Below are 13,068 nucleotides of genomic sequence, written 5' to 3' on the forward strand. Positions count from 1 at the left end.
CAAAATGGCAAAAGAACATTGATAAAAACGTTCACAGAGAAGACAACAACAATTGTCACTTGCACGAAGCAATGTTAGACAAAAAACATATGACCCTGACTACGAAATACCTTCACGGAGTGCGTCGAGGCGCATGCTGTCATCCAAAGAACAGGAGGGTTTAGCTAGCGCCTCACAGTAATCTTTAAAAAGGTAGTTTTCTCAAAATTAGTTTTTTCTCCTACTCCGAGTTCAAAATGTCCACTTCAGTAGCACGTACAGTTGCAAGAAAAAGTATGTGAACCCTTTGGAACTACCTGGATTTCTGCATACATTGGTCATGACATGTGTTCTGATCTTCATCTAAGTGACAACAATAGACAAACACAGTCTGCTTAAGCTAAAACCACACAAACTATATGTTTTTATGTTTTTATTGAACACACCATGTAAACATTCACAGTGCAGGGTGGAAAAAGTATGTGAACCCTTGGATTTAATAACTGGTTGACCCTCCTTTGGCAGCAATAACCTCAAACGTTTCCTATAGTTGCATATCAGACCTGCACAACGGCCAGGAGGAATTTTGGACCATTCCTCTTTACAAAACTTTTTCAGTTCAGCAATATATTTGGGATGTCTGGTGTGAATCGCTCTCTTGAGGTCATGCCACATCATCTCAATTGGGTTGAGGTCAGGACTCTGACTGGGCCACTCCAGAAGGCGTATTTTCTTCTGTTGAAGCCATTCTGTTGTTGATTTACTTCTGTGCTTTGGGTCGTTGTCCTGTTGCATCACCCATCTTCTGTTGAGCTTCAATTGGTGGACAGATGGCCTTAAGTTCTCCAGCAAAATGTCTTGATAAAGTTAAGAAATCCTTTTTCCGTCGATGATGGCAATCTGTCCAGGCCCTGAGGCAGCAAAGCAGCCCCAAACCATGATGCTCCCTCCACCATACTTCACAGTTGGGATGAGGTTTTGATGTTGGTGTGCTGTGCCTTTTATTCTCCACACATAGCGTTGTGTGTTCCTTCCAAACAACTCAACTTTGGTTTCATCTGTCCACAGAATATTTTGCCAGTAGTGCTGTGGAACATCCAGGTGCTGTTTTGCAAACTTCAAATGTGCAGCAATGTTTTTTCAGGACAGCAGTGGCTTCCTCCATTTTATGACCAACTTATGCAGAAATCCAGGTAATTCCAAAGGGTTCACATACTTTTTCTTGCAACTGTACATTAGTGCTGGGGGGAAACGATTATTTTGAAAACGATTAATCGGGCGATTATTTCATCGATTAGTCGACTAATCTAACGATTATTTTTCTATTGTTTGATTTATAAAAAACATAATGTATGTCAAATAAATACCCAAAAACTAGGGATGCACCGAATATTCGTCCGCCGAAAATTATCGGCCGAAAATGGTTAAAAAGGCCCTTTCGGCTTTCGGCCGACAAGCACGGCGACAAGCACGGCGCGCGACCATGCTCGCGGCTGGCTCACAGCCGACATGTCTGGCGCTTGGAGATATTTAAAAATATCAGAGAAAGAGGCGCAGATTGCGATTTGTAAAACGTGTTCAGCTGACATTTCTCGAGGGGGTGTAACTGCAAAGACTTTCACCACTTCGGGATTACTCCACCACTTGAAATCAAAACACCCGGACAAATATGCGGAGTAAGATCAAATCACAAGCACTGACAGCGAGAGACTGTTCAGCGCTGCCTCTCATGTGCTTCATAAGAAGAGGAACAGACTTATGGCTGATAAAGCAGAGAAGCTACTGTTCATTAAAAAGAACCTCCCACTTTTCCTTAATAAGTAGACAAGGCTGGCTTATCATAAGCTTATCTAGTTCTACATGTCTACTCTATACCCACTTTCCTGAACAATTTTCATTGTGAGTCATAATTCACCATCTCAGGTTATCATTAGGGGGAAATGACAGCAGCACAGTGTTCAATATATTGTACTTTCGGTATCTAAATGATACAATGTTTACTACTTTGCTCATGAGGACAGACAGCCTTATTTGCAGATTCTTGAAATTGTAATTTAATTTGTAATTGATTGTGGATTTTGTATCCAGTTTTCACTTTATGTATCTTTATACAATGTTTACTACTTTGCTTATGAGGACAGACAACCTTATTTACAGATTCTTGAAATTGAATGGTAATTTAATTTGTAAATAGTTACATTCATGTGGATTTATCCAGTTTGCACATTTGTATGCATGCAGGTGCATTTGTTGTTGTTGAAGGCCTGGCTGTTACAGTCTTTATTTACACTATGTTGTTGTAGGCCTACAGGCCTAGATGTTTATGCAGTTTTAAAGCACCTTGGCTTTGTTCTGAATGCACTTTGTTGTAGTTATCCTACAGAGAAAAGAAAATGCACTTGACTTGGAATTAATGTACTGTATGCATTCAAAAGTGCTGAATAAATGTTTTATGGACCCATAATAGTGATTATTATTTAAGTTAAGTTAAGTTACCAAAGTGCACAGAACTCAAGCTGCACAACACACTAGGACTGTTCCTATTTATGAATATGCTTTTATTTTGAAGGAGAGGTAGCGCTGTTGACAGGAAGTTGTTGTTGCTATGGAAACAACGTGACGGAGATTAATGGAGAAAAGTTATATCTACATATAAAAACGGAGAAAGTAAACGATAAAGTTTATGATTAAGTGTTAGCACCCCCCGAACAAGCTCTTACGTTGATATTGGAGATTTCAAATAATTCAATTTGAAAGACCTAGGGCGAGATGTTTTTGTTTGGGGGCTTTTTGCAGGGCTTCGTGCGCAATCCTGTGAGGAGGAGGTGGTAGCCGTTTCAGTCTCCATAGTGTTTAAAGTGCGATTGCGAACTGCTTGTTGTTGTTTTGGGTGACCCACGTGTGTGTGGCGATGTGTTGACGAGGAAATATGTAGTCGACGATATTTTGAAGTTGACGCATCGCTACAGCACTACTGTACATACACCAAACCTTCCAGTTCAGGGCTCGACATTAACGACTGTCCGATGGCCCGAGGCAATCTATTATTTAGCTCGGGCAATGAAGCCTCACCTGCTGGTTGCCCGATCGGGCAATGAAGCCTCACCTAATGGTTGCCCGATCGGGCAATGAAGCCTCACCTAATGGTTGCCCGATCGGGCAATCTATTTTGGCAATTGTGGAGACGTGTCAGTGCCTGACAGCGGTCAAATCGGTTGGAAAACGATAAAAAAGTTGCCAAAAGTCGGTCAACCCGTCTTTCTCATGGACATTGCCATTTTGTGTGCTTTGCGGATGAGCTCGGTTCCTCTCGACTGCTGCTCTGGTCTGCTCAGTCAGCTTCCGGATGAGGAGGCATTCGTTCGACCAACTTCGCGATGTTCGGGCTGGCCCGGTCAATACCATTTCTATACAATGAATACTACCCGGACAATGAATCGAATGCAACCACATTTTCGCAGGAATTTCAATTTGTTACGGATTCTGATGCTGAATACCTAACGATCAAATCATTTAAAGTCAGTGGATTACAATGTTTCTTAGTCCACCAAAGCAAGGTGAACAACCTGGAAAGAAGAAGAGAAAGACTGAAGTGCAGTCCCCCCCCCAAAAAAAAGAGAATCAAAAAGAGAATCCCACTCAGAAGATGAGAGAATCCAGAAGGCCTGAGACTATGAGGAGAAGGAGAGGGCAAGGGCATTCATCCCAGCTTGGCTGGACCAGTTTCCATGGCTGAGATTTGACAAAGAGAAGAATTAAATGTTCTGTGAGCCTTGCAGAAATGTCCCTTCCATCAGTGATAAGTATGTATGAACTTATTATTATATAATCATGCAATTTTGTATATGTACTTTTGATTTTCAGGTCTTGACTCGGAAAAAATCTTATTCTGGCCCCAAATTTCACTATGTACAGAAGGAGTTCTGGCCAATTTTTGTCCATGCCTCGACTTGCCCCAAACGCCAAAAAAATCACATTGCTTATTTTTATTTTATATTTTTCCCTAATTTCAGGACATGCAGTCTGTACAAGGGCAGCAGCACGTTCCGCAAAATATTACTGGATTGTCATGAAATTGTACAATATAATATTGTGGTGGTTCATCTTATAATTCAGTCTAGAGAAGGCACCAGACAGAGTCTAAGACCTGCAAAAATCTAAATGTTCGAGGGGGAGGCCCCCCAAACTCTTCGTGCGTCATTTCGTTTGCGCGCATTTTTTAAGGGCAATCTCTATTGGGCTCAGGGCCATCGGTAAATTAGCTTAGATGGCCCACAGGGCAGTTATATTCCTATCAATATTCTGAAGGTTTTTACTGAAGGGTTTGTTTATATATCATTCATAGCCTGAATTGTATAACATTGTATACCTAAAAACATGGCGAAAATTGATATTTTAGGGCTGTTGACACTATTTTCTGATTTATGGAGTGATAAAAAGAGATATCCAAAATCCCTTCTGTAAAAACTTTAGATTCTAATATCACTACAAAATGAAACAACAAATCCAATGTTCAGAATTGTGTTCCTGAAAGTATTAAAATATGCGCATATTTAATGAGATTATGGTTTATTTGCATCGGGGGGAGGGGGGGGGTGCGGTGCCCCTACAGTAGAATCTAATTATGTGGGAAACACTGGATGATAATAATAATAATAATAATAAAATTATATATATATTTTTTTTTTTATGTTTTGATTTTGAATCATCTCGCGACCCCCCCTCGGGGTCCCTAACCCTAACCCCCACTTTGGGAACCCCTGGTCTAGGGAGTTAGTATCTGCTGTGGAGGTTACATTGTTTTCCTCCATGGCCTCGGATCAAGGTTTGAGACTTCAGAAAGCCAGCTGGCTGATATCATTTCATGTCAACAACAACTAAAGCAATAATAACCATGGCAACACTTACAGCAGCCTGCCAATGCATTTTTAAGGAGGCTTTCCTTTATCCAACCTGAAGCACTACACTAAAATCAGCTGCTGTTCTTAAAACAGAGAGTTCTATTTCTATACGAATTAACAAGCGTTCCTATCGATATGTATTATACGAAATGTAGTGACTCTTGAACAGGGAGTATAACCATTTAAGAGAAGATTATGATAAGGCATAATAATCTACAGCCTGCAATGTGTCAGAGAAGAGTTGACTTGATAAATTAAGCAAATATTTGCAGTGGTAAATTGGATTGAATTATATTGGAAGTGGAAAACTGATACAAAGATATCATTCCATTTAGTGCAATTCAATCCAACAGGATATCCTAACTGCTGTTGCAAAATGTACTATAAGCTGAGTCTGACACCAGCAGGGGTTTAACATGATGGTGATAGGGCAGCACATCCCAGAGCAGACAGGTATCCCAGCAGTGTTTGTTGTTTGTTCAGATTTACCTACAAACATTTGATATCATTTTATCATAATACAATAAACAATGAGGCTGAGGGCAAGAATTACTGTAAGTCGTTGCAGTCATGACGATAATGGGTTCAACTCTGTGGTGGGCATCATATTACTGATGGTAATTCAATTGACTGCATTTATACAGTGCTTTCCCAGTCCCCTAAAAGCACTTTTGCATTTACAGAAGAAATGTACACACATGCATTCAGAGGCAGCCGCCACCTTTTCCGGGAAACATTCATAACCTTCCCATTGGAGGACAACCATCTACCTCCTGAGCCACAGCTGCCCCATTTCTCTGCAGGAATACAACAGCAAGCCCAGCCGTAGTTAAACAGAAATGTTTTAAAAGCTTCATAAAAAGGAAAGAATATCGCATGTCCGTTGGAAATGCCTGAATTATGTTATACAGGGGTTCTCTTATCTTGTGTCAATGTTTGTCAGACAAAAATAAAAACACCATAATGGCAAGCAATTGGAAAAATGGCATCAGACTGGCAGTAACAAATACAAGCACTAAGTAAAGTCCAAACTGCACAAGGGTTGCAGCCAGTAAGTGTGTTAGCCAGGCAGCCTATCTGACATGTCACCTCCTGCAGGCTGCCAGCAGGACTGAATACATGTGCCCCTGCCCAGTGGAAGCGCTGGTGTTTAGCAGATTCAGTGGCACGTTAGCATTAGGTTTCAGTGGACCACATCTATCTGTTAACACAACTGGCAAGAGGCACAAACTGTCGTGACACCTTTGACCAAGCAGAGTGCACCACTGAAGGCTCCTAATGGGGGCAGCAGGACTCTCGTGAATCATCAGCCAAAATCCAGACATAACCTGCATTGCAAAGGTGACCTGGAACATATGTTTGGTTTACGCTGTGTTTTACTGTCACCTACATCTGAGAATTAAACCGAAAACAAGAAATCTAACTGACTCGCAACAGTGAAAGGATTGAATTGTTTAAGCAAAAATAAGTTTAAACAGTCAGTATAATAGATGTCAACAAGGCTAATAATCGATTCATATTCGCCAGGGCTGTCCGATTTTCGAATTTGATCATGGTCAGTTTCTGGCATCCCTATTCCTAATGTGCATCAAGCCTTCTGCGCAAGCCCCCCCTCAATTTATTTGAAATCTCCAAAAGCACCTTTTCTCTCTCAAGAAAAAACAGGGGAAGAAGTAGATATTCCTGACAGATGTACAACAGCAGCACATCCTGGTACTGTTACATTACATGTCACTTGTTAGACGCTTTTATCCAAAGCAACTTACATACTCAATACTGTGGGCAATCCCCCCAGGAGCAATTTGGGGTGAAGTGTCTTTCCCAGGGACACAACGACATGCTGACTGCAGTAGGGTTTGAACCTGTGACCTCCTGATCCGAACACCAACGCACTAGTCCACTGCGTCACACCCCTCCGTAACAGAACAAATGATTGTAATGCCTTGCTAATGGCACAACTGATCACCCATTCTGCAGCCTGGGTGTAATAAAAACACACATGATCAACTACATCCTTAAATAAACATAGAGCCATATATGATATAACATTGTGCAAATGAGAACAAAGAGAACAGCAGGGCTCGACATTAAAGAGCCTGTGACACGAACCCAACAACTGTTGTGCAATGAAATAGTGGGCTACTAGTAATCTCGAACCGTCAGTTTAAAAAAGAAAAAGCGATACCATTCCGATAAATATCAATAATTTCGAACATCGCGGGAAAATTCCTTCGACTCATTTTGAGGTTTTGGGGGAAGCCGGAAGTGACGTCAATGCGGGAAAGCTTCACTGTGCGGCGAGAGAGCCAAACACGGACAAAGTGTGTTGTCATGCATAGAAATGGTGAATTACTGAGTTTAGGCACATTAATAACGTTTTAATGAAGTTGACTACAGTATATTCATATTTGTCAGTGCTTTCATGTCAATTCGGTGAACATAAACATAAATGATCGTGATGAAGATGATGATTAAATTAGGATTAAAAATCGGTAGTGAGAGCTGCTGAATTTCCTCCCGTCGGATGTGATATAAAAACAAATCGATTATTTTTGTAAACTCAAGTGGATGAAACTACATTTATTAGTGCTTTCATGTCAATTCGGCGAACATATGACACATTAAATGATCGTGAGGAGGATGATTTAAAAATCTTTTGTTTGAGCCGGTCTGCATTTCCTGATGAGAAAACAAACCTTAGCTTTTTGTAGTTGCAGTCAGTGGTGTAGTGGGCGTTGGACGTGGGGGTACGCCGTACCCCCACTTATTTGAAGCATGATTTCTTTTTTAAATAGTCTAATACATCTAAAATCATTGCCACTGTTATCAGTTGCAAGTGTGTGTTTGTTGTAATAATGACGAAAACATAATAGGCAGATTTCACAGTAATTATAATAAAAACGTAGCTCAAGCATTTATGCAACTTGATTTGAAGCGTGTGTGTGTGAGGGGCAGAACTGTGTGTGTAGGGTGACCAGGTGTCCCGCACAGTGCAGGACTGCACACACAGCATTTTTATTATTTGTCCCGCGTCCCACACATTGAGACTATGTCCCGCATTTGAGTGATAGTCGCGCAGAAAGGCCGGATCGGTTCGCTGACAGCCGGCACCGCCCTTTATTATTATATTGTCTAAACGGCATCATGTAAGTTGCGCTGACAGGCGACACAGAGGTCCCCAAGCCCCCCCCCCCCGTTGACAGTTCACGAGCGCGTCCATAGTGTCTCCCGTCCACCCACCACCCCGTCCACCCAGTTAAACATCCCCACTACACCACTGGTTGTAGTAGTAGGCCTACACCAACATGGATTAAACGTGTGTTTTTTTTTTTACCACAATGTTGGAGAAATTAATGGATAAAATGCACGGATTATTATTATTATTATTATTATTATTATTCCCACTCCGATCGGGACACTAGGTCCACCGTTTCCCCGCAGCGAGGCTCCGCCCGTTGACAGTTTACGTGGGCTGGGCTGGGTGCAGTGGCGGACTGGCCATCGGGACGAATCCCGATGGGCCGGTACCGAAGTGGGCCGGTCGGATAAGTCACTAGCACATCCCCCACTCCCCCCGTTGACAATTTACTAGTTGTACCGAAGTGGGCCGGTCGAGAGTCCCGGGCTGATTTTTAGTCCCAGTCCACCACTGGCTACATGACCGTATGATCGCCCATATTTACGCACCTAATTCCTAAACTTCTAACAGATACAAAATAAACCGATCCTTCAGCCTCATATGAGCTCTTAGACACGTTCAAAATTAAACTGTCATCGCTGTCTGAGCTTGCTGCTGTGTGCGCCATCGTGCGTTTACATGCAGATGCTGGGATCCTGAACGGTGCAGCTGGAGCATTGTGCCCGCATTGACGTCACCCATAATTTGGCGGGACTTGAAGAATCCCCGAGAAGATCCAGGAAATGGTCAACATTGAAGGGCAGATTAATGGTTATCAAAGTACAAATATCCAAAATCAGTTCAGTAACGGTTTTCAAGGGGACAATATTTACTCAAATTGATGGGTTTGGATGATGGGGGGAAATCGTGTTACAGGCTCTTTAAGGACTGCCCGATGGCCCGGGGCCATCTACTATTTAGCTCGGGCAATGAAGCCTCACCTGCTGGTTGCCCGATCGGGCAATCTATTATGCCAGTATCATGCAGCTCGCGGATCCAGTAATGAGTGACCCGACAGTAAAACTAAACATATCTATAACTAGTTTAGGTAGTTTGAGAGGTAATTAAAATAGCTACGTGTGATATTCTAACCTGAAGTGTGTGTTTTGTTCCGCTCACCGCTGCATGTGATCATGCAGAGCTGCGTGTCAGCAGCAGCTGATCTCTCTCTCCCGTCAGATTAGACTTCACTCGCATTTATGTCCATATCGATCAGATCCAGCTAATGATATGACTACCTGCTTATTAAAAGACACCTAAACAATAAGTGTCGCTATGCAACCGGGTGAGGCCACAAAGTATAGCGCAGCATTATGCACTTGTTTACATGCCCACCGGAACCCCGATGCATTACCAACAGATCAACGCACAATCAACCCATACAGGACATTTCTTTCTCCACATTACGTGTTAGACATTAGAATTGACTATTCTTGTCTGTCACATACGCTTCTTGTCTGTCACATAAGTGGCGCAACTGAAGGGGTATTGTGCTAAAGGGAAATTATTTTGACCGAAGAGATTTAGATTTGCCGGCTAACGGGAACTCCGACGTCACCATGTTGTGTGCTTCGCGGATAAGCTCGGCTCCTCTCGACTGCTGCTCGGGTCTGCTCGGTCAGCTTCCGGATGAGGAGGCATTCATTCGACCAACTTACAGTAGATAACATTACAAACATTTTTAACAGGGGCCATAATAGTGTAAATAATGTTTGTTTTGGCAGTTATAACTGAATGTAATGTTTTCTACTTTTTTTAAACTGGGAAGGCATTTGCCTTCATCAGATGGAAAGTGTCTTGACCAACAACTTAAGTATTTCTTATAGCTATGCAGGGCATGCAAGCGAGCAAACAAGAGCAAACAAACAAGTGAAATTATGAATAAAATTGAACAATATAATATTGTGGTGGTTCATCTTATAATTCAGTCTAGAGAATGCACCAGAGAGCATCTACAGTAAGACCTGGAAAAATCTAAATTTTCTAGGGGGAGGCCCCCCAAACCCTTCGTGCCATTTCGTCCGCGCGCATTTTTCAGGGCAATCTCTATTGGGCTCAGGGCTATCTGTAAATTAGCTGAGATGGCCCACAGGGCCATCTCAGCTAATCCTTAATGTCATGCACTGAACAGTATTGTCCTATAACAGAGGAATCATTGTAATCTGGTTTTGTTGAGTTTTTTGCTGGCATCATATATGATATTAACTGTGGGGTAATTAGTCACAAAACAAACCTACAGTTTCAGTTTGATATCATTTTCAACAATTATACAACTCAAATAGTTCAGTAGGGCCCAGAGGCAAACATATAAGCATTCTTAGAGCCAAGAGCAGCATGGCTAAAGACCACTGCAAGGTTCAGGTTTATTTTCTTGGTTTCTTTAGAACTAATTGTTTGGCAGTAAGTCAAAAGTTCAACACATGCAGCTTCAACATGGAATTTAGATGAGCAGCAAAACATTTATAAAATGTTGATTCAAAGTTTTGTTTGGGAACATTTATTTCAGGAAAGTGATCAGAAGTACACACAAATTGTGAAATGTCCCAATCCTGCAAGCTTCAGCTTGAAGGTTATCCCCCAGCATGCAATCTTACCTGTATACTACCACTACCACTACCACCACTACAGTGGAACGAACACATTAGGGATCCTCTTCAAAATATGAAGCAATACAGCCTAAAACATTGTCATCACTATATTTTTGAAACTGATACTGATGTCATGGTGTGCAAAAACTATTGCTTGAACTTGAACATAAAGTGTAATGTATAATCAGATGTCCTGCAGGGGAAACACACCATCCAAATGTCTAATGTACTAAATGTTGCCAGTCTTAGAGCAAAGGGAGCATGATAGAACAATGAAGCAGTGCGTGAATAACTTTCACTCCATGCCATGTTAGGCATCCAGACAGTGACACACAAAAACTGAAGGATTCTCCCAAGCCAAAGCTTTCAAGACTCCTCTTTTATTCAGCAGACAGAAATTAAGCTGACAGTTTAATCCACACTGCTGGTCTCAGAATAATCATGAAATGCTTTCAGTGATGCAATGCAGGCTCGGGCCAGGCAACAGTCCCTTGGAGTACAAATAAAGAGATTGGAAAATATTTGTCAGAACTCACGCAAGATTTTGGAATCAAACACAAACTAAAGTGCACTAACTAAATCTGCTCTGGTTAGGAAAAGCACTGGTTTGTTTGTTACAACTGAGGTGCTTCACTTTCTCTTGGATAAGACATGCATGTGCATACGCATCATGTTTGAGGGGAATAGTACCAAATGTAATTGTTTTAAAGGCCTCCTTAGACCTTATCGTGCAGCAAAGTCAGCTAATGTCACTGTCGCTGTGGCAAAGGCCCAACTGTCAGCCGAGACAGTGTGAGGAAATCCTTTTTGCACTTGAACTATTACCAGAATTGTTCTGGGACGGGTATTTAAAAAGTCCTTATACATCTGAAAACTGAATATTGTCATGCAGAACAAGGAGCACATTGCAAAGTAAATACAAATAAAGTTTTTAATCACCTTTAGCAATATTCTGAGCAAAAGTCATACTACAACCTGCAGGAATAATGTGCAGCATAACAAGGTACAATATGATTAAGGCACCTGTGTGTGGCACACTGAAATCAGTGCTAGTGTAGCGGCAAGGCAACAGATCAGAGCAGATGTGATCTTTGGTTGATCAAGGGAGAACTTCTTGGTAGAAGATTTTATTTCCGCCTTCAAACCGCGTAATATGAAGCTGTCACCGCTCGTTTACTCTAGTGTGACACCACCTACTCCTCACTGGCCGTTACAACGTCGCACTTATAATGAACAAGTACTACAATATATTAGATAGTCTTAGCAGGTTTCACTTGGTACTGTAAAGTGAAGCCCAAATGTTTTAGAGTGTAAAATAAGCATTATGGTCAGGAAAGAGAGAGAAGAAGGCCAATACGTGTTTTTGAAAGCTGTCTCCTGGTGGCTTAACTCTAATAAATTAACACAGTTAGTAAGTGCATCTATTTTTATAACCATTTGCTCAAATTTGTACACGTTTTTGAGTGATTGTTAGCCAAACCCAAAGAGCAAGGAAATATTTTAAAAATATATTGAGCAGTCCATCTTAAAACATCAATTAGAATATGCTTGGTGTGTGGGGAGATTAACTCACCAGGGGTCAAACTCGTGGATGATGCTTTCGAAGCGGATGACAGCAAAGAGCCTGGCGCTGAATCCGGCCACCCCGGCCAGGAACAGGATGGTGAAAGACAGCAGGGACTGCCATCCCGCCGGCTGCGACAGGCCGCCGGACAGACCTCCTCCTCCTGCCGCCGCGACGGCGCTGCAACCTCTCTCCGCCACCGCCGTGCTGCTGCTCCCGTTCCCCGAGTACGACGCTCCGGAGTTCAGTGAGGATTTGTGTTTGTTGTCGGAAACCAGGTGATGCTCCGCCATATTCTATGTCAGCCCTGTCGTGTCAAGCTATCTGGTATCAAACAGGAAAGAAAAAAACCTTTTCCCTTTTCGCTGCCACGCTCCACTTCCGAACCCACTGGCACCTTTCCGAAAGCACCCTGCACCCCCCAAAACACCGTATGTAATTACAAACGTTGTAACATTATTTCCTACCAAGTCCAGAAGCAGCTAAATAATACCAAGGAGTCACATAGCAGCAAGGTTTTGCGGCATACTGGAAGTGTCACATGCGGTTGGGGCAGTTCCTCCTTTCTTCCTTGGATCTGAATGAAGAGGCGGGAGCTTCGCGTGAAGCAGGAAGCGCTCTCAGCCTCTCACGGAGAGACAGGTACAGCCAAAAGGAACACAGCTCCGTGGGAGAGCCAATCCCATAGTGCACGTTTGACAGACAACAAAAAGGACCAATGACAAAAGAGCCGCCTGACGCTGAAGACGCTATGCGAAGACGTCGGGTGACAGACAGCGGGATGGCCGTATAGCAGGCAAACAGCGCAGGGGCGCACAAGCCAATTATTTAAATGAATTTTGCTAAAAATATTGAACA

At 42.4% G+C, this 13,068-nt stretch overlaps 1 protein-coding gene across 1 annotated transcript in view; it reads right to left on the minus strand.

The window, feature by feature from the left end:
* stt3b (STT3 oligosaccharyltransferase complex catalytic subunit B) overlaps positions 1-12,829 on the minus strand; it is a 39,323-nt gene extending 26,494 nt beyond the window's left edge. The window contains exon 1 of the mRNA XM_079694359.1: positions 12,220-12,829. Within this exon, the coding sequence (XP_079550485.1) occupies positions 12,220-12,503 (284 nt within the window). The 5' untranslated portion in view covers positions 12,504-12,829. The remainder of the gene's footprint in view (positions 1-12,219) is intronic.
* Between the last annotated feature and the right edge of the window lie 239 nt (positions 12,830-13,068).

Source organism: Notothenia rossii, assembly GCF_949606895.1.
Source record: "Notothenia rossii genome assembly, chromosome: 7".
NCBI lineage: Eukaryota > Metazoa > Chordata > Actinopteri > Perciformes > Nototheniidae > Notothenia > Notothenia rossii.